The 21,025-nt window shown below is 43.4% G+C and overlaps 4 protein-coding genes across 9 annotated transcripts; 2 read left to right on the top strand and 2 right to left on the bottom strand.

Annotated features, from left to right (window-relative positions):
- Position 1: 1 nt before the first annotated feature.
- SHPK (sedoheptulokinase) lies at positions 2 to 8,648 on the bottom strand. 3 transcript variants are annotated; one of them, XM_031591598.2, is made up of 7 exons: positions 8,563 to 8,648; positions 6,462 to 6,603; positions 4,131 to 4,314; positions 2,753 to 2,905; positions 1,600 to 1,775; positions 1,309 to 1,509; positions 2 to 418 (listed from the first exon to the last, which is right to left on the bottom strand). In XM_031591598.2, the coding sequence occupies exons 2-7, from the start codon at positions 6,598 to 6,600 to the stop codon at positions 24 to 26; spliced, it is 1,248 nt and encodes a 415-aa protein (XP_031447458.1). In that variant the 5' UTR covers positions 6,601 to 6,603; positions 8,563 to 8,648; the 3' UTR covers positions 2 to 23. The 3 variants fall into 3 exon arrangements, with proteins under 3 accessions (XP_031447458.1, XP_031447456.1, XP_031447457.1); XM_031591596.2 differs by lacking the exon at positions 8,563 to 8,648 and adding an exon at positions 7,850 to 8,026; XM_031591597.2 differs by lacking the exons at positions 2,753 to 2,905; positions 8,563 to 8,648 and adding an exon at positions 7,850 to 8,026.
- Positions 8,408 to 16,129, top strand: CTNS (cystinosin, lysosomal cystine transporter). 2 transcript variants are annotated; one of them, XM_031591601.2, is made up of 11 exons: positions 8,408 to 8,547; positions 8,876 to 8,985; positions 9,450 to 9,528; positions 10,722 to 10,806; positions 10,899 to 11,002; positions 11,965 to 12,096; positions 12,811 to 12,910; positions 13,005 to 13,124; positions 14,199 to 14,369; positions 14,769 to 14,886; positions 15,218 to 16,129. In XM_031591601.2, exons 2-11 carry the CDS (start codon positions 8,892 to 8,894, stop codon positions 15,346 to 15,348), a joined length of 1,134 nt encoding a protein of 377 aa, XP_031447461.1. In that variant the 5' UTR covers positions 8,408 to 8,547; positions 8,876 to 8,891; the 3' UTR covers positions 15,349 to 16,129. The 2 variants fall into 2 exon arrangements, with proteins under 2 accessions (XP_031447461.1, XP_031447460.1); XM_031591600.2 differs by lacking the exon at positions 8,408 to 8,547 and adding an exon at positions 8,575 to 8,702.
- A 209-nt stretch (positions 16,130 to 16,338) lies between these two features.
- Positions 16,339 to 19,895, bottom strand: TAX1BP3 (Tax1 binding protein 3). The gene is made up of 4 exons (XM_031591602.2): positions 19,773 to 19,895; positions 18,485 to 18,604; positions 18,138 to 18,215; positions 16,339 to 17,859 (listed from the first exon to the last, which is right to left on the bottom strand). The coding sequence occupies exons 1-4, from the start codon at positions 19,809 to 19,811 to the stop codon at positions 17,722 to 17,724; spliced, it is 375 nt and encodes a 124-aa protein (XP_031447462.1). The 5' UTR covers positions 19,812 to 19,895; the 3' UTR covers positions 16,339 to 17,721.
- Positions 19,896 to 19,903: 8 nt separating this feature from the next.
- EMC6 (ER membrane protein complex subunit 6) lies at positions 19,904 to 20,848 on the top strand. 3 transcript variants are annotated; one of them, XM_090122436.1, is made up of 3 exons: positions 19,904 to 20,020; positions 20,112 to 20,178; positions 20,290 to 20,848. In XM_090122436.1, exon 3 carries the CDS (start codon positions 20,327 to 20,329, stop codon positions 20,657 to 20,659), a length of 333 nt encoding a protein of 110 aa, XP_089978562.1. In that variant the 5' UTR covers positions 19,904 to 20,020; positions 20,112 to 20,178; positions 20,290 to 20,326; the 3' UTR covers positions 20,660 to 20,848. The 3 variants fall into 3 exon arrangements, with proteins under 3 accessions (XP_089978562.1, XP_031447463.1, XP_089978563.1); XM_031591603.2 differs by having other exon boundaries at positions 20,285 to 20,848; XM_090122437.1 differs by lacking the exon at positions 20,112 to 20,178 and having other exon boundaries at positions 19,910 to 20,020; positions 20,285 to 20,848.
- The last annotated feature ends 177 nt before the right edge of the window (positions 20,849 to 21,025 follow it).

The raw sequence follows: 21,025 nt of genomic DNA, 5'->3' as shown, positions 1-21,025 counted from the left end.
CTCAGGCCATTCCAAACAGTAATTTATTTTCTCTGGAACATCACCATGGCAGCCCCCACAGCAGCATCAACATCTTTCCCATAAACCACAGGGAATGGAAAAATTCTTTCCACTTCCTGCCTCAACACCTCATTCTTGGCAAGAGCACTCCCGCTCCCCAGAACTCTCTTCACTCCTGTCTCCATCAGGCGCTGCACTGGCAACATGGAACAGAGGTTTTCAATGAGGCCGCGGCACACAGCTCTGGTTACGTGGCCCAGGGAGAGCTCAGAGGCAGCAATGCTGGTCACTGAAGCCAACTGCTCAGGAATGTGTCTCTCTCCAAATATGGTTGGGTGGACTGAGAGATGGCTGTCATTTTGGTCCAAGGCTGCTTTGATTATCTTTGCATAGATGGCAGACTCTTGAATCTGAAATCCTACAGATCAGAAATATCACGTTATTACTCTGAAGAGTATATGTTACATGTGGAAACTTAAAATGAATATTGAGCTATTTGTTCAGAAAAATGCTGTATACCTTCTTCCTTTGCATCATAAGTAATTGTTTTTCCAGGATTACGAACTCAGTTCTCTCAATCCAAATTTATCTACTATCATACCAGAAAACCATTTCTGATTTAAGAAATGACTTTTTCTAGTAACACTATTTATCTCTGCCTACATTGTGCAAAGTCACAGAAAACAGCACCTCTTAAAGGCAATAATGGCAGACTTCACACACCATTCAGTCACTGAAGCTGAATGCTGAGTTCACTTCGAGAATTCACTGAAAGAATGATTTCAGAGCTTATTTCTGTACTGTGGAACCCAGGAGATTATAAAAAATAAACAACAACAACGAAAACCAAAGCACCACAACCATAAACACATTTAAAGCACTTAGATGATAATATATGAGTTTAGATCTTAAAATCCATCAGAGTGCTCTAAAATATGCATTAAAAGCAACAGACAAAAATCAAGGGACTCTTTTGGACTGCAGCCATACAAAATCAGAGGCTGTTCTAGAATTTATTGACCTTTCCTTTAAAAAAAAAACAACTTGCAAAAAACATTCTCTTCTGTTCTTAAAACAGAAGAAATCCCCAAATCTAGAAGCAATGTGAATATTGAGCCAAAAGATGACTGTCCAAACACATGCACTAGCTTCCAAAGGAAATTCCAGACATCTAGGAAACATGACCCAGGCACTACATCCTTGTTCCTTATACGGCATGACAAAACAGCCCTAAGCTTGTTCTTTTCCAATAGCTTCTCTTTACCCTGCTGATCAACCACAATTTTAATTACCCTTAAGTTAATTTACCTAGCTCTTCTGTCCACCGTGCCACCATGTTCACAAACGTTGCTAGCACATTGCCCCCATTAAGTGATGCTGCCACTGCCAAGTAGTCACCATCAAAGTAGGGAAAGTAAGTGACAGCTGAGGAAGGATCTGGTGTCTCCGGAGGCTGGAAACCCAAGGGCATTGAGATAGTCAGCTGAGCAGAGGTGCTGATATTGAGAACTAGAGAAAAAAAGAAAAAATTCAGTGTTTCCAGTCCTACTCTGAAGGAGGACAATGAGAAAACCAAGTAAGATATCAGAATGATCGTACCTGCATCAGTTCTTTCAGTCAGACAGGAATAAACAGAGCACTGGAAGTCTCCCAGAGCAATTCCCACTTTTGTTCCCTTGGGTATTCCATGCCATGCACAGATTGTCCTGCCTGCAATACTGCCAGGGTCTCCCACCTCTGGAAGCAAGTGAACAGGAAAGCCAGACTTTTTCAATCTGCAATCAGAACAATATCATTGCAGGAAACAGTATCATTGCTGGATTTACAGATGCTTTCATCTGTTTAGAAAGCTCAGTCCTGTGCAGTGTTCCAGTTCAATAGGTTGAGTGAAGAATAGTCTGGAAGAACAAATAGCTTTTCTTTATACACAAACTGATTACCTGAGATGATAAAGCAATACCTGTGTAAAAAGTCAAACAGACAAGCAGTTCCACACACAAGGGACAATCATAAAAATTCAGCTTTAAATTCTTCAACAGAATTTTGAGCTGTCATGCAGTTAGTGGTTCAAAACCAAATCACAAAGAGTTAAGTCCAACCAACTCCTTACGTAAATAAACTGCAAAGCACACTATTTTGCTACAGCAAAAACAGGAGGTTAGTGAGAATTCAGCATGCCAAATGCAAGTTTCTGACACTCTTTCAAAGTATTACGCACTAATTTACCTTCATGAGAAGATCTTGGAATCCTGGCCTAACCTAAGCCCTGAAATACACACAGCCTTATGGCTTTGCCCTGAGAGAGCAAATCATTAAAAATAGATAAAACCAGTTTCCTGCAAGACTTCCATAGCCTAGAAAACTGTAAGTATTATCACTAATAAATCTCAACAGTTACAAGGGAGCTCAGCTGAAAGAAGTGGACAGTATTAACAGTCTTTTATCATCACAGCCTTAGATGTAGCATTCACTTCTTCATCCCATCCCACCATCACACAACAGAAAGAGAGAACAACTGTGATAAGTCTCTCAGCTGTGCTGTCTTAGGTATTTCTAAAAATACAGTGCCAGATTTTACATAACTCAGACATACACACCTTACAGAACAAGAGCAAACCCAACAGTCCTTCAATACAAGCCACAGCACAACTAAGATCACTCTACTTGTAACACATTCATACTTAGGGCCCAAAATGGAGTGCACTTTACCTGACACAAAGCATAAAACCCACTGATTGACCTTAGCACTTACATGTCAGTATTCCAGCTTTTGTTTCTGGAATTAAAATATCCCCAGCTGGCAGCATTCTGGACAGACATGAGTGGCTTCTTCAAGTCACACAACATGGCAACCACATAGTCATGGATAGTACCAGCTGCATCATAAGACTTCAGAAAGTCTGGACTTTTAAACAAAACATTTTAAAAAGAAAATCAGCAAAGAGAGCTTTTAGACCTTGGAAGCAAGGTTACGTCCAGTGCTACAGTGAACTTCAGATGTATGCAGTCCCATCTCCTAAAAACAAAATAGTAATCTCAGTATCTCAGTGATTAAATTGGATTTGGTGTGCTGTTATTGTTTTCTCTTAGATCATTTTTGCTTGTTTGCTGTTGTGCACATTTTTAATTGGATTTGTTTTCCAAGCTCTTACCACAGCAGCAATACTGCTGGTATTTCTTCATGGAAGATAGAGACAGTGGCACAAGCTGTCTAGGTTTGAAAGAACAATACAGCAAAACATACAAGGAAAATATATATCTTGTATAAATACAAGAATGTCACATTCCAGAGCATTTGAGAAGAATAAGTAAATTCCTGCAATTGCTATAAGATTCACAAACTACACAAATGAATATGTACCAAATAGCGAAACAGAACGGGAACAAATCAAGGACTTTGGGCTCATGAGTTGCACAGCTCTAAAGCAAAGTCATGTCACATCCCAGGTATCTACTGAACATGTGTTGACTGAAAACAACATCTAATAGGTTTGCCTCTGTTTATTTAGCCTCAACTTATGGATGAGGAAGACGTCATCTTTGAGAAACGTAGCATCCTGCAGATGAAATTGAAGACCAAATCCTTCTGGTGCAATGTTGTAAGTGAAAAACTGCATCCTCTGCAAAAATGCCACAACAAAGCAGAGCATCAGAAAACCTCATAGAATCTTGGTGTCTAAAGAAGGAAGGAACTGAAATTAATTTAGGGATTGTTTCTCTAACATCTGGCAGCAACAAGCCAAACCAACTCTGTTACTGTTTTAGGCATATTTGTACTTTCCACAGTCTGCACAACCAAAGTTACAGCATTCAAGCTATTTTAGTAGACCTTCTTTAAGCAGTAGGCTGGACTATAATTATTCTATTTCTACATAGTCAAAAAATTTTCCTTTCATTAAAAAGATCTGCAGTATTTTTAATGAGGTCAGAGAGACTTGCATGCTCAGTTGCACAGTTTATATTAAAAACTGCCATTATAAATACTCTTTGACTACTTAATATTATGATTACAAGCCCCTGAGCTCATTGTTGTATTAACATGCTACAGAAATACTAATTGCCACATAAATTCAAGATGAGAAACCATAAGTGAAACAGCCTGACAGATGCCCTTTTGAGAAACAATGTACCTTTTCTTTAAATACCAGTAGATGGTGGCACACCCAAATCCTGTAGCCAAGCTGATGTGTGACTGTGGCAGAGGAAGAGAAGAGAGGAAGGCAGGACTGCAGCGGCCATCTTGCCAAGTAACCAGATGACTGACTTCCTCTGGCTCAAAGATAGGGCCAGTACCACCCTCTGTCCACTTGCAACCTGAAACACAATGTTTGAGAAGTCCAGTAATTACCAGCAGTACATTCATTGCCTGGCATTCTTCACTTCTGGATGCCTTGACCTTGCCAAATACAATGGAAAAAAAAAGCAGAAACAGTGATATCACCCAAACAGTGATTATAATCAAATTAATTAGTCACAGTTTCAGTCCTACATAACATCATAATTCCAGTCATCCTCAAAAAATTTTGCATTTCTGCTGAAAGGTAAGAAGCAGATATGACAGCTCTCATATACAAGAGTTGAACTGCCACATCATGACTGAAGAACACAGTATTAGTATGATGGACAGTACATAGTTTCACCCATCTTTTGAGTCAATGCAATTGGAAACCTAGTTCTATATGTATTAAGCAATGGACTGCAAAGTACTCAAGAACACCCCTTTCCAGAGAAGGATTTAATTCAGTTTTATCAGTCTAGCACTTTTTAATTTTTCCAACAGAGATCGTTACACCTTTTGTTAAGCTGTCAGATGTTTCTATGCAAAGGCATCAATTAAATTATGGCAACTTCTCATGGCTGCACAGAGCCTTCTCAGCAACGCCTGCATTGGTCCAGTGCAATGTGCTGTTTCCTGCTCCCCATAAGCACTCCTAAGGCAGATTACAGACACCTCAGAGCAGCAAATCAAGCAGAGGCTGAGCTCCAGCACTGGCCTGTAACATTTGCTAGTAGCGTGCTCCACAGCACAGCTTCAGCCTCTGCCAACTACTGCTCTCCCAGATAACGCTGGGCCCGACGTGGGGACAGGACAGGCCACATGTGGTATTCAGGTGGCCCTGTAACCAAAGCAGCTTTTTTGGTTTTGTTGTTGGAGGTGTGGCAGAAGGCTTTCAAGTTGTGCTGTGCCACTTCTCCTTCAGGTCACAGAAGAGACATGGCTGCTTAACTGACTAGCAAAATATGATTTAAAAGGTTTCTTGGGCTGGATATAGGGCTTTGAAAATATACACACACAGTAAAAAGCAGCCATGAAAGGTGGAAAATATTACAGAAAACATGACAAGCAAATGGATACCTTTTCTTACTGTCTTAATTACCTGTTCTATCAAATCTGTTTGAAACAATTTTCAATACGCTCAGTTCTAAATGGATTCAAAGAAATATTATTAACCATAAATCTAACCCTAAAGGATGCTATTAAAAATCTAATTTGTATCCTAAAGTGCATGAATTCACTTAGTCTACTCAAACAAATGAGAGCAGACATCCTCTTTCACAAGATATAAATGAAACAAAAGTAGCATGTGGCTTTAGGAAATAAAATATTAACCAATATCACATAAAAATCTGTGTCTATCACATACCCAAGAGGTTTTCTTATACAGCCCTTGGGACAGTTGGAAAGCAGGCAACAGCTCCTTCAGTCCATCAGCCTTCGGATTTTTTTTCTTTGCAATCATTTTAGTATTTAAAGTAGAACTGCAACCAGTAATGAATAGCAGCGTGTCTCCTTAAGCAATTAAAACTGGCAACTTTTGAGAGGCAGTGACCAGCATTTTTGGAAAGTTTCTTCTGCAATTTACAATAAATCTCTGCTTATCTCCTCATTACTGATTTTCAGTTTTTCCTCTTACTGTGCTGTCAAGCAGCATTTCAAATTAGCATAGCAATATTCCATGTTGGATAGCTACTCTGTGCATAATCTAACATAAAGACCAAGTATAGCTTGCTTTCCAAGGCATACACAGAACTGTTAATACTGCTTCTGCAGAATCACTGAGAAGTACTGAGGTACTGAACATGTAGGTAAATGTTGCTCTTTTTAATGTCATTCATCTCATAAAAAAAGTAATTCACGTGGTCTAGAAGTTCTTCCAAACAGCAGCACATAACAGAGGTAGCATATGATGGACAAACAATTAACAATTCACATATAGGCAATTCCACCTTCACATTTATAACTGCACTCGCCCCACAGGGATCTCACAAGACTAAACCCTCCAAACAATCTGTGTAAACAACATGGTTATTTATAGTCAGCAGCTGAAATGACAGTAATTAAAGCAAAATCCCCACAGAAGAAGATGAATGTAGTAGTTTCTTACAGATCACTTCAGTGCTCAAAATTTGTTTTCTGCATCATAATACTCTACACAGGAATGCCAAAAAATTAATGTTACCTTGATCTCTTTTCCAAAACACAATCCCATGCATTTGCCCTGTAATGCCAATGTGACTGACTCTTTGAAGCTGCTGCTGAGGTAGAGCAGCAAGGCATTCATTCAGGGCTCTTATTATCCTCTGGCTGTCCTGCTCCATTCCCTGTAATCATGAAACATTATACTGAGCACAAAGCCATTAGCACTCACTCACTGTATTTATTAAACAAGGCTACTCTAGTCAGAAGCAAAGAACAGAATTCATTTAGCTTAATAGCACACAATAATATTCACTACTAAATTGAAAGAAAGAATACAAAATAAACCACAAAACCCCAAAACCAATAGTAGCAAGTTGAGAATGAGATAACAGCATCTTACAGTGAAGGCCAAATATTTAATTTCTTAAGACACAATACTCAAATATACCTTTAAAAAAAAATTAAAAAATCTTGCTTTTGAAGACTCAGATTACTTTAGCAGTCCAGAATGAAAATTATAAGCCAAAGTATTTAAATACAGCCTACATACAGATATACAGATGTGTATTCTTGTATGCATATAAACTTTTAGCTATGAAAACGTGGGTGTAGGGAAAAGGGTTGGCCTGTATGGTATCTGCTCAGAAATGAGCCCTGGGAAGCACAACGCTAGCCCAGAGAATGCTGATACTTTATGTTCACGATGGTGATTCATGCTTTATTTGATTGACCAACACAACAGAACTAAAGCCCTTTAACAGGTGTATATGCTTCTGGTTATTTCCATGGGGAATTTCCAGTTACGATGCCATCTCACATTGAAGTGCAAAATACCCTCCCAGTTGGCAAGTGCTTGTTGTTTGTTAACTGGCAGCATCAAAGACAAGGTGATGGTTCACAGGAGAACAGGTTTAGATTGTCTTGTGACACCTGAGACTACTGCAAAAGCAGAAGCAGACTTTCTGCAGGCCTGCAGAGTCTCTGTAGTGAAAACTGAGCTTGGGGTACCATTCCAGATGTGTGGGAGGCTCAAGCAGAGGCAATTAATTTGCCTCTGTGGTGCTACTTAAGGAATGTTCCCAGCAGCTGCCTCCATTTTGAACAAAAAGAGGGAATAAGTTCTTGAAGAATTACTATTCTCACTGACTCCACTATTCTCATTGTAACCTGACCATTTCAGTACTTAACCAGCAGTTTGTGTCTTTCTTAAAATAGCTTTACTTGGCTTTCCTGAAGAGCAAGCAAAGAGCATTTTAATTCTCATTTCAGATACCCAAAAACATGCAGCAACCATCTGTCACTCCAGGCACAAAAATTAAAAAAAAAAAAAATCCAGGAAAACCACCAGAGTCCCCATAAACCACTAACACAACCCAGCCACTACAAGGCAGCCATCCTGGAACCACCAGCAGCACTTCCAGCCCTTACCTGCAGTCCAGCTTCCACACTGCTGGTGTAAGCCTGCGTCTCTCTGGAGCAGCTCTCTGCCACCACCTGCCCTCTCTCTGTCCCCACCACCAGGGCAGCCTTCACAGAGGTTGTACCCAGGTCTATGCCCAGCACGCAGACAGAATCAGGCCCACCCTCCATGGCTGCTGGCAGACGACGGGACCGCGTTCACCTCTCCCACCACACACCAGCCTACACAGTGCCTGGGCACCACACAGCGTGCTGGGCCCTCACACCGCTTCTCCTCGCCTCTGAGGGAGCTCCGAGGCCCGGCAGCACGCAGCGAGCGGGAACCCAGCGCTGAGAGAACGGCCTGGACTCTGCCCTCAGGGCTCCGGCCGAACATGTCTCACCCTCACAACGCCTGGGTGCTACCTTCATCTTGAGCGTGGCAAAACGCCCCTTTCCCCAGCTCTCCCCAGCACCCTACGCATCATTAAGCGAAGCTCCAACACACAACCCGAGCAGTCCAGCCCTCCCTTCGACCCGCCGCGCTCCCCCCCGCAGCCCGGCGCCCGCTCCGCTCGGACGCGCCCAAGATGGCGCCCGGGAGCGGCCACAGCGGGACACCGCGCGGCGGGGCGTGAGGAGAGGAGGCGATAGGCGGTCGCCTCACGTGAGGAGCTGAAAAGGGAAGAGCCGGGCTGTGTGGGACAGAGCTGCGGTGCTAGAAGGAGGTAGGTGGGCTTTACCAGGTGCTGCTAGCCAGGTATTAATACACCCTAAAGCGTGGGACGGCTCCGTTTCACCGCGCCTCTGAGGAGAGGGCGGCGGGAACTACAAGTCCCAGCATGCACCGCGCCGTGCCGCCACAGGAGGACGGGCTGTGGGGGTACAGTGGCTGCTGTGATTTGTAGCCCCGGGAGGGGGGGGGGCGGGCGGCTGGGTGGCGGGAGCAGCGCTGGGCTGGTGCCCTCTCAAAGCTTGTGGAGTCTGAGCAGAGCCTTCTCCCTTTTTGTTTTTTCTTTTTTTTTTTTTTTTTTTTTTTTTTTTTTTCCCGTGCAGTTTGTCCACCTTGAGGATGAGACAGCTCTTCCCTCCTGTTCTGCTCCTCACACTCGCGCTGCTGAGGCATGGCGGTCAGTGCTCGGCTGTCCCTGCTCGGGCCCAGAGAGGTGGGTGAGGGGGCTCGGAGGCATCTCCCAGCTCACACATCGGGGAGACCTCACCTCCCTCAGCTCTGCTTCCACACCCACCTTTGGCTTTGCACCCTGTGCTGAGGCAGTGTTCTCACACGCAGAGCGCTGTCGTACGCTTCAAGAGTCACGCTTGGATCTCACCTGAACATCTGGGTACCTCATGCACCTCAAGCAGTAATTTTAAGCTAAATTTTAAGCGCTATACCTCCCAAGTTACTGGGATCACATCACAAACAGCGTCAGTTTAAAGTACCCTGTTGGTTCCTCTTGTGAACTTTTGCTGCAATTCAGATATTTAGATTGCTTCCTTGTGACATGTCTGACGGTTATTTAGTTCCCCTTTTAAGTTGTTTAGTCTCCTTGAAGTACTGATTTGTTTTTTTATTTATTCTAATATTACCCTGCAAATAGTAATGGACAATTTTCTTTTCCCCCCTCAGATGGAGTGATTGTACTCTCTGTCCCTGAAGTGGTTTTGTTAGAAAATGGAAGTTCAACAAATGTCTCGATATCTCTGAGGTAAAATGATGAATTGAAACTTTGTTTTGTAGGTTGCTTTTTTTTTTTTTTTTTTTTTTTAATGAAACTGGGAGGAGAAAGAAGGTAGAACTTCACCATATACATAAACTTCCCTACAGACTTCCCATAGAGAAGTGTCACACCTATCTGAGTGTGACTGGCCACTTCTAGACCATCACATCAATAAGTACCACTTTGGACCAAGATAGAGCCACAGCATCTGAAATGGCCTTATGTAGTTGGTCTCCAACAATATCCTATACCATTTGCATGGAAAACTGAGCAGAAGATATTTCATACTCTCTAATTTGTATTAGCTGATTGAACTACCTTCCATATGTGAACTTAGAGCTCCTCTACTTCTTAAATGGTGCTAAAGAGGAAGTTGCATTTCTTAGAAGGATCACAAAATTTCACCAAGAAAATAGAACTTGCCATTTTTAGCAAAGAAATGCAGTTACTCCAGATTAGGGGCTGAGGCACCCAGTCTCATTGTTCAATACAATGCATTTTGTAGCTGTGTGTTTGCTATCTTGGGCCTTTCCCAGGAAAGCAGTGTTAAATACTTATGCTTAAAGATTCCAAAGGGCAGAGGTGTATGTGAAGGGAATAGCCAGATGATAGTGTAGTAAGTATGATGAAGAGGAAAATAACATGGGTGCGACAGTGTAGAACTCCTATTTCTGCAAAGAAGTATTTTGTTCACGGACAACTACAGGCATTTGAACCTTATGATACAGAGTGTACTGCTGTGCAGTCAGACCTCCTTGACAAATTCTTGGGTAAAGCTGTTCAGAACTATTTTACTTTTTTATCTTATATCACTACTGTCTTCTGCTTATTATTACCTCAGTACTGTCTATCCTTTGTGCCTCTCATAGTCCCCAACATCCTACCATTGAGCTTGTTATCCCCCTTCAGATAATGGCTTTGCTATGCCATTTGTGTGGAACAGAGGCAAAATGTGGTCATGTACTGTTCTGTGCCTGTCACTAGTTCAGATAAAAAATCAGTGCAGTGCTCACAGATGTGCAGTTGCTGTCCTTTTGAGTACTAAGAAAGTAGGTACTGTTATATACAGAGTGTTTGTTATGTTCATTGCAGCTCTAGGGAATTAGCAGATACAAAGATTGTTTCAGGGCTGTGAGAGCGAACTTAGGCACCAGTCTAACTTGGTTCTTCCATCTTTACAGGGCTCCATTAAATGAGACATTGGTGATAACTCTTAATATTACACATTCATCAAAACACAGCACCATTGTTGAGCTACCAGATGAAGTAAGTGATAGAATAGACTTCTAACTCTATGCAAAGGCCTGTTGCTGGTATGATGCAACTCTCCTCATTCTTTCCTCCACTTTGCCTTGCAGATTCAGTTGCCTGCAGGTCACACTAAGGCAGGCTTTCAAGTGAAAGCAGATGATGTTGGACAAGTAACAGTTTATCTTTATACCAGTAATTCCAACCTAACTGGGTGAGAAACTGATTTTTAGTTCTGCTTACTAGACTGCTTTGTAGAATCTGGGCTGTAGAATCCCCTCCCCGTAGCTAATTGGACGTGGACATAGTTGATAAGATGTAGTGACCCTCCAGCAACCCTCAAGGTAGTCAGGTAAATATGAGCTATGGGAACTGGAGTGGTAATATTGATATTTTAGACTTATACCAAGGTGACTGTGAGCTCTTATGGCTTCTTAGTCTGCTTTTAATAATCAGTCCCCAAAGTCTCAAAAATACATGTTCTGATCCAGGAAACATGTGTTTGGCAGTGCCTAGTAGGAAACTATGCTAACTGTACAGAGCTTATTCTGGAGTGCTAATGCTGTATACCCACATAATCGTAAGCAGATGCAGGTGTTCTGCTCCCTGGTTAGGGGAGCCCTCTGTTCACAGATTCTGCTCCTCTCTACCAGGAAAACAATCTAGCAAAAGGGAAAAAACTGGATTCTAGTTCCATGTTGCCCAGATGCTACTTATCAACAGCGTACTCCTGTGTTAATTCCTCATTTTACTTCTCCTTTTAAGGCTTGCAGTAAAAGCAGAGGTAACCACATTCACAAAGTGATCAACAGGCCAGGCATGATCATGGGGCTCTGCTGGCAGAGCATGAAAAGTGAAACTGCTCTTGCATAACAGACCTTGTGCTTAGACTGTGGAAATCAGGCACAAGATTACCTTTTTGAAGATTTCTATGTAGAATAGAAAAGAGTGGAAAAGAAAGGAAAGGATAGGTTGAGGATAGGATGGGAGGTACCCTAAATATAACAGGAACACTAAAGAAAGGGATTAAAAACTCAATGGAAACTAGCTCTGAGTCTTTGTTTTGTCTCAATGCCTGGGCTCTGCTTGCTTTTCCTCTGTGAGCAGAACAAGGCAAAAGACCATGAAATAAAGTATGAGCAGGCAAATTAACCTTTTGTTTGTACTAACCTTCAGACCTAGGATTCAATTTCAAGTGATTCATAGCATCATAGTGAAATATGCTGATGAGGTGATTGGATGGATCTATTTCCTTGCTTGGTCTATCTCCTTCTATCCTCAACTGTTTGAGAACTGGCGACGAAAGAGGTAAGGAAACCTAAGATGCATTTGCAGGTCCCTTTAGCAATTCTGAAAATCATGTTCTTAGGTCCAGGGACAATCTTTGTTAGGATTTATGCATGAAAAGATTGGGGCAGGAAGAAAAGGAGAATAAAATTTGGGCATGAATTTATGTAGCACCAGTGAGCTTTTAAATATGTAGATCAGAAGAAACTAATTCTGAAGTTTCCCATCCAGTATTAACTCCAGATAGAGGAGGGCTTCCATGTTTCCTGTGGTGTCATGTTGTATGTGTCATCTGGCCAGGTCATTTGTGCTGACACCCTTAAAATTTACTTCCCTTGCGAGCTGCTTACTAGACAGCAATTTGTAGTGTTATCATTAGATTAGCTCTCTTTGAACAAAATGACTGCAAGTAGGAAAACTATAGTATGAAAACTGAAGCAGTCACTTTGGCAAAGATGCACTGCTGCTTCTGTGGATTTAGACTGGCATTTTTATCAGGCTAGCTAGCTCATGAAGAGGTAAAGTTAGACAGCAACAAGCTTGGCAGTGAGAGCAGTTGTGAATGCCAGCGTGTGGCATGCAAAAGGATATTTCACCTTACTACTCAATGGACTCAGCATCATGTTGTCACAACACCTACAGCTTTCGATTTTAACAAAAAGAATTGTCAATCTGGCTGTACGTTCTAGGGATAAGTAATCCCTTAAGTTTACTTGTATTTTCTTCCTTCTCTAGTGTTGTTGGACTAAGCTTTGACTATATAGCACTAAACCTTACTGGCTTCATAGCGTACAGTGTGTTTAACGTTGGACTCTTCTGGATTCCCTTAATTAAGGTAATCATTATTTTCTTTACTATTTTTCAGAAGTGGAGGTATCTATGTAAGGGATTTATGACACTTAGCTAGTTTTGGTTTCTCTTGCACTTAGGAAGAATTCTTACTCAGTTACCCCAGTGGAGTGAACCCTGTGGCTATCAATGATGTTTTCTTCAGCCTCCATGCAGTAGCTCTAACACTCCTCACCATAATCCAGTGCTGTATTTATGAGGTAAGACTGAACGCTGGACTGCTTGGGTAGCTCTGGCAGAGCTCCCTCTGCTGGACTCACCCTACCAGCCTACTCTGAATTCAGTCATTTATCTTCCCTCCCTTTCAGTGGCCTTTGCAGTCCAGCAGCCTTATCTTTTTTGAGTTAGTAGCCACTCCTGCAAGCTTTGCTACTTCAGCCTCATGAACGTTCTGAGCTTACAAGTTTTCTTTAAAGATCCAAAATAACTAAAGCAAATAGGCAAGTTATAAAGTTCCATGTCAATCTCTAGCCAGCACATAAATCACAGTTCTACAAATACAAGTACAAATAATCACACATCATCATTTCTCAAATTTCAGAGTGTTCTTTGCACTAGGAGATTCCCTGCAATTGGATAGGCAAGTTGGCCTGGCCTGGCCTGGCCTGGCCTGGCCTGGCCTGGCCTGGCCTGGCCTGGCCTGGCCTCCCCCTCCCCCCAACTTCACCTAACATAGCTGCAGAGGCCCATTTATAATTCTCACCCACCTCTCAGGTGAGACTGATCACTAATAGTCAGGTGGTCATCGTAGAAGCTCTGAACAGGTGATTTGCTCTACCTAGTAACTGTTTGTGTTTTGAGGTGCTTCCTCTGGTGTTGCTAAACCTGAAACTGTAACAGCATGTTTATCATTGTTGTGGAGAGCAATATCACTTTCTAGTAAAGAATGGGGAGATAATGACTTTTACAGCAGTGGCTTTAGTGGCCTTTTGCATATACAGGAACTGTTGATGTCATCAGACTAAATACAGGAGCTTGTTATGGGTGGTGACACTGAATCATAGGTATCATAAATCTTCAAAAATACTGCAGCAACATTTTTCTTATGAACGACAGTGTTCTAAATAATGCTTCTGAATATTGCACAAAAGCTTCTGCAAACCTACAGCTGCTGGCTTAGAGTTCCCTCATGGTATGAGCCTAACTGGTACAGCAGTGGGTTTTGAACTGTAGCCTTCTGTAGTACTGAGCTTGTTTTTTATCTTATCTTTATTTTAAGTTTCTGGGCATGTAGGACCAAGGGCAATCTAAGTATATCTGCATTTCTCTTTCAGCGAGCAGGTCAGAAAGTGTCCAAAACTGTTGTTGGACTACTGGCACTTGCGTGGATTTTTACGTTTACAACATTGTTTCTTGCTGCAGCTGAGGAGATGACATGGCTACAATTCTTATTCTGCTTCTCTTACATTAAGTTAGCAGTCACACTGATAAAATATTTTCCACAGGTAAGCCTGAACTTTTCTGTTTTGATGTTAGGGTGATAGTAACATAAGTCTAAAGCATGTGTTCTTGAATGTCAGACTAAACTAAACCAGCAATTGTTGTTTGTTGGCGTTTTAGTGACAAAATAATGTAAAGCTCCTACAAAGTATATGTCATAAATGCTCACTCTTTTGTTGGGTGTTGCCCAGGGCACAGCTACTAAAAAGCCTAAATGAGCAAAGATACCTTAGTTGTGAGCTTTCTTTCCAGCTAGGAACATCTTTACCTTATTTGAAGACTGGAATAAGATTTCCTCTAACATAATACCACAGTAGACAGCAGAGTCCTGTGTGGTCTTAGTCTTGGCTAGGTGCTGAAACAAACAGGTGATTGGCACACCAAACTTCTTGTTACACATTCAGGCATACATGAATTTCCGTCGGAAGAGTACAGAGGGATGGAGCATTGGAAATGTATTATTAGATTTCATCGGTGGAAGCTTCAGCCTTCTGCAGATGTTTTTGCAGTCATACAACAATGGTAAGGCTGAATCTCAGCTGCTGGGGCCTTCTTAATGGGGAGGGAGAAACTTCTATAATGCAAACAAAAACCTACAGGATTTTATCTTGGGAGACTGTGCTACTGTAGCTGTCCTTGTACTAAGAATTAAGAATGTTTCTAATCCTAGAAGATAGAAAATAATGTAGCTATTTTGAAGAAACAAGAGGAAGAGTTATTAGTCAGTCTTAAAGTATTGAAGTAATGTAGGTAATAAGTGTGAACTTCTCTAATTCATATGGCGTGGTCTTGCAGTCTTGAGATAAGATGAACTCATCAGGTTAATCTTAACCTCTAATCTTGTGTTTGACAGATGAGTGGAAATTAATCTTTGGAGATCCAACCAAGTTTGGCCTGGGTGTCTTCTCCATCATCTTTGATATTGTTTTTATGGTTCAGCACTACTGCCTTTATAGGAGATGGGGGTACGAACCTTGTGAATAACATCCATCTCTGAACATTAAAAACTTTAAACTGAACTTGCCCCTTCCTGGCCAGGGGATTTGAAGATGCCTACTACCAGTTATCAGAAATACTGATTACTGATTCTGATCTGTTTATACTTTGATCTGCTCTGGTATGGAATACAAGCTGCCTTGCCAAATACCTTGAAGGATGTCAGTCTATCTAGCCTCCACTTGCAGATGGAAGACTCATGCCTGTGGAAGCTGCAAAGCCAGCTTTAGCTTGAGCTGGCCAAGCAGCATGTGGATCTTCTCAACTAACAACAGGAAAAAAACCAAAACTACATTTTTTCAATCGTGTACCACTCCCAAAGTTCTGGCTTCCAAAAATCTGAGATCATATTAAACCACTTAAGATAATAACTAAAGGTGGTCTGTGGTTTTAAATTCTGCTGCTGATGATTCTTCACAGACCAAACCACAGTAGAACACCACTCAGGGTGGCTGGCAACAGCAGTAGTGGTAACTGAAGGAGTAATAAAGTTGCCAGGGGAAAAAAAAAAAAAAAAGACAACTACAGATGTTAGAACTTTTTCTCTAGAAGAAAAAAAAATAAAGCACTGAGAATAATAAGAAATATTCCTAGCTCACTTAAGCCTCTTTCAAAGGTGCTAAGACAAGTGCACTAATTTAACTTTGCTTGGTTCCACTGACATGCCTTGAATTCTAAACTGTGGATGGTAACAATTAGACTGTCAAAGATGTTGTTTTGAAGTGGATCATGTTAATTAACAGCCCACTAATTAAAGGTCTTAAACACACTTTTGTTCCTGTGCAACTTTCTACATACGTGTTGCGTGTTCCAGGAAGAAATTGCTACAAAAACCCAACAATGAAATCAGAACTTGCTAACCTTGACTGCATTGTAATGATGTAGTCCAAAATCTGTCATTTGAAGGCAGAAATGATGTTTCAGCTGCAAGCATTTGAGTGATATGGCATTATTAAATATAAGGAGAAACAACTCAGGTAATCCAACTTTGTTTTATTGTGTGTAAAATCAAGTGAAATAGCAGTACAAATAGGAGCAATTTTTACAGTAACAAAAATAACTTCAGCTTGAAAACCTTAAAATTTACCACTGAATTCTTAAGTTACAAAATTCAAAAGCAGTATTGGAGTAATTTAATAGATATAAAAATGGTAAATAAGCATCTGCACATGTGTACAGAAGTCTGAGATCCAGTAATAAAACATACATACATGGCACAGCAGTAATGTACTGAATAAGTTAGACTGCCACCTCAAGTTCTATGTACAAGCTTACCTGAAGATTGCTTAAGGAGAGTATTGATAAATGAATCTATTGATAAATGAATCAAGGGAGGTGGATTAAAAACTCCAGTTTGGGGATAACTGTAAAGCTAGCTAACAAACCACTGGTATGCCATGTAATTAACTTATCTGTGCAGAAATCTAAGTTTGGTCAAGAGGCACTTGGACAATTTACTGGCATATTCATCTCTTCAATCAATAAGTCATTTGAACAATCTTCTAGATAGAAAGAAAGACTAAAATCCACCCTTCCCACTTCAACTCCAACAGAAGCGAAGAACTGAAGACTGGATACAAGCAGCTCTTTTGGTAAGCCTAGCAACTTAGTCTAGCATTTTCTTAATTTGCTCATACTGGTTCATATCACTTTCATTTAAACTTAAGTAATTTGTAACAAATGAATTAGGAACAAGGAAAATTAAGTTTTCTTCAATACCAAAGTTGAACTGTAGTGTCTCAAAACTTTTAATACCTGCTAAGTATGCTAAATCTAACAGGTATTAATAACATACTCAGTTGTTTGGCTGAAAAGGCTGCTCTGTACAAGTCTTTGCAGTAAGCCACAATGCTCCCAAACCTTCAGCATACTCTGTCTAACCAGCACACAATGTGAGATGAGTACAGTGCTCCTTCCTACAGCAGCGTGCAACTCTTAGTCCAGGCATTTTACTTAGATAACATGGGAGGACAGGACAGCTCACTTCTAAAAGCTTAAGTACAACAAACCCTCTTATCATACTTGGCAGAAGCCAAATACTTCTCAAATAGGAAACATTTGTGCTACAGAAGAATCTTGTTAGATCTGAAGCCTTTCTGTGCGCTTCCTTAGATAGTTAGGGGTTGGCCTGTCTTCCTGAAAGCCATGATTATAATAAGGTCTTCTTCCCGTGTACCTGCAGGGAAAACTTTATAGAAGCACTCTGGGGGGACTAAATTTAACTACTGTTAATTACACCAGAGAAAGTAAAAATAGTGTTTACCACAGTTTGGAACATGTACTTTTTCCAGACAATCCTCCCTCACTTGATATCCAGTCTGTGCATCTCCCTCCCTAACCCTTCCCCAGCTTGATCACTGATTAGGACATCATGGATTGCTGCACAGCCTTCTGCAGAGATTGCCTGGTCACCAGCAGCCGGACCACTTCTTCATTTCTTTTTGTCAGCCTCTTCCTAGCTTGGTCGTGGGTCACCATTGTCATATCCCAGCCATTCACCTAGGAGAACAACATGAGGCTTCAATATGCAAAGAGGCTGTTGGCTGCCTGTAGATAACCTACACCTAGCAGCTCTTCTCAAAATCCAGTCTAGGGAAACAAGTGGTAGACTGATAGGTGTCCTATAATTAACTGCTCTATAAGCATATCTAGTACTTAGTTCTCAGACCACAACTGGTTTTGTAAGCCTTACAAACTGCCCTGGAAAGTACCTAGAAGAAAGAAATCTGCCTGTAGCGTGCACATGGTACTAAATTAGCACTTGTCTTTGTGCTTACCTGCATGATCTTGTCCCCAATCTGTAGTCCTGCAATTTCTGCTGGGCCTCCTTCTGTCACCCTTGTTACATAAATACCCTGGAAAGAATAAAAAAACCATTCACTTAGTGTGAGTAGACTTTACAGAAAAGCCATTCTACTAACAGTGCAAAAACACTTATTACAGCATTCTAGATAAAAACAGGTTTGTCCAGTGTCGAAGAACAGAAAAGTTGAGGAGAGCTAACTTAAACATGGGCTCAGTCTGCAAAGGATACCAACAAAACAACTTCAGCCAACAATGTGAGAGGACAGAAACCAGATGCACTCCAGGAGTGCTTGCTGGCTGAATTTTGACATGCTCTGACCTTGTCAGTCTTATCTTCAGAGAAAGGATTTTGAGTAGGGTCCTGATCAATGCCACCTCCAATGCTGAATCCCAGAATCAAATTGTCGCCTTGGCGAAGCTTATGTATTTCAATTCTTTGCTAAAAAGAGAAGATGACAAAATAACTGCATTGTGATTACCGACAGAAATCTCAAGACTTCTTTAGACTGTTGTGTGTCTGCCACAGATACCATAAAGCTCAGGTAACTCTAGGAGAGAAGGCTGTACTACAGCCTCAGCTGGAGTTATTACATACAATGCCTTCAGGTTTGATGGATGGCTAACAGATCTAAAAACTGCTGGCAACACAGAACTATCACACAGCATTTGCCATCTTTTGGTCACGCGCAGTCTTGAAGTGTCAGTTGGCTCTGAGCCATTCTCAGCCCTACCCTATGACAGCAGAACAGGAAACGACCTGCAGGTAGGAGGGCGCTCACACCATTATACAGCTGTGCTCCCAGTCAGTCTTTCACCACCACCCTGAGAAACAAGGGGAAAACAGTTCTCTAAACATGAGTCACATCTCGCTGACTGGTCATCGCTCACATCTCAACCAGTGCTGGTTTTTATCAGCGCCTGGCATTCCTCCTCACCCTGCCAGTGACGGTGCCGACTATTAATAGGATGTTTTCCCTTACAAACGTTATCAGCGTCTCTGTAACGCAGAGGTGGGCTCCCTGCTCAATGCAGGCAACTGACAAACGCTGCCCACGAATATCGTGCAGCAGCCAGCTGCGATTCCTGAGCTGACAGGGAATCGCGCAGCCCCAGCTGAGACAGCGACAATCAAAGCTCCTTCGGAACTCTCAGCTGAAGGGCAGGGCGTGCCCAGAGCCACGCGGGCAGCGCTGCACGGCTCCGCCGCTCTCCCCACGGGCAGAGGCGCACAGACTTCCTTTGCACCGCTCTAATTAAGGTCGCTCACAGCCTGTAAAACCGCGTCCTGCGGCTACGGAACAAAGAAACGGCATCGCGAAGTGTCACACCGCGCCCAGAGGAGCGGCTCCTCCAGCACCAGATCACAACAGCTGAATTTCCCCTTTGCTCAGCAACACAACCGGACGGGACGAGGCCGCCCGGAGCTCTGCTCTGCCCGGATCTCGCACCGAGGGAAGGAGGAACGATGCGTTCAGCTCCAGCGAGCGAACAGCGGTACGGAGCCAGCGACCGCGCCCTCCTCCCGCTCCCGCGCCCGGAACTGACCCGCTCCCCTCCACCCGCACCGAATCCCGCCGCCCACCCGATCCCGGCCCGCCTCGCCTCACCACCACGGCGGTGACGGGCTGTCCCGGCACGTACGACATGACCCCACACACCCGGCCGCTGCCGCCGCCGCCGCCCGAACAAAAGCGCCTCAGTCGGCTCCGCCCCCTGCTGCCCTCAGCCAATCAGGCGCCGCCTCGCCCTCCGCCTCGCAGCTCGCGCCGGAAGTGAGCCCGCTTTCCCGGCGCCCCCCGCGCCAAGATGGCTGACAGGAGCTTCCGGCGGGGAGGCGCGCGGTGCCGCCGCGGGGGTAAGTTGGGCCCACGGGCGGCTTCGGCTTCTTCAGCCGTGCGGGCGGGGCCGGCCTGCGGTGACGGGTGCCGTGTGCTGTCCCCTGGCAGGGTGCGAAGCGTGACGGTCGGGCCCGGCCGAGGGCTCTGCGGAGCAGCGTGCGGCCGTGGATGAGAGGTACGGGCCGGGGCGGGCGGTGCCGGGGGGACTCGCGGGAGGCGCCGCTTCAGCAGGCCCCGGGGCGGCGGCCGGCCGGGCACAGCACGTGTCTGCTCTCCCCCAGCCCAGTTGGGAGCCAGGAGGTCCCCGAGCCCGGCTGGGAGCCATGGCCGCGGTGGTGGCCAAGCGCGAGGGGCCGCAGTTCATCAGCGAGGCGGCCGTGCGCGGGAACGCGGCCATCCTGGACTACTGCCGGACGTCGGTGTCGGCCCTGTCGGGAGCCACGGCGGGGATCCTCGGGCTGACGGGCCTGCACGGCTTCATCTTCTACTTCCTGGCATCCGTCCTCCTCTCCGTGCTCCTGGTGCTGAAAGCCGGGCGGCGATGGAATAAGTACTTTAAATCCCGAAGGCCGCTTTTCACGGGGGGGCTCATAGGAGGGCTCTTCACCTACGTCCTGTTCTGGACTTTCCTGTACGGCATGGTTCACGTCTACTGAAACAACGGCTGTGGTAGCCATGGTGGTTTTTAATGAAGCAGGAGGACTGTTGCCAAACATCACCCACACAACTAGGCCAGCTTATCTTTTAAACTTGTTCGTTGCTTGTATCCTTCATACTGTCAGTAAATTATGTCAGAGTACAAATGAATCGGTAGTATTGTTCTAATTAAACTGAATGTGAAACCACTCAGATGCCTCCCATGAATGTTTGTTTGATGGCAGAGGAATGACTTATTGTCCTTAACTGCAGTCACAGCTGCAGGTTTTGACTACCTTAGTTCTTTGCATCCTGTGCACTGTGGGTAAGAAATACCAATTACTGCCTGTTGCTGCCTGCCCCTACATGCAAACAGAGCACTATAA

The sequence above is a fragment of the Phasianus colchicus genome, chromosome 21 (assembly GCF_987193195.1).
Source record: "Phasianus colchicus chromosome 21, bPhaCol1.hap1.1, whole genome shotgun sequence".
NCBI lineage: Eukaryota > Metazoa > Chordata > Aves > Galliformes > Phasianidae > Phasianus > Phasianus colchicus.
Note: the sequence above shows the minus strand (reverse complement) of the source record. Positions and strands in the feature narration are given on the sequence as shown.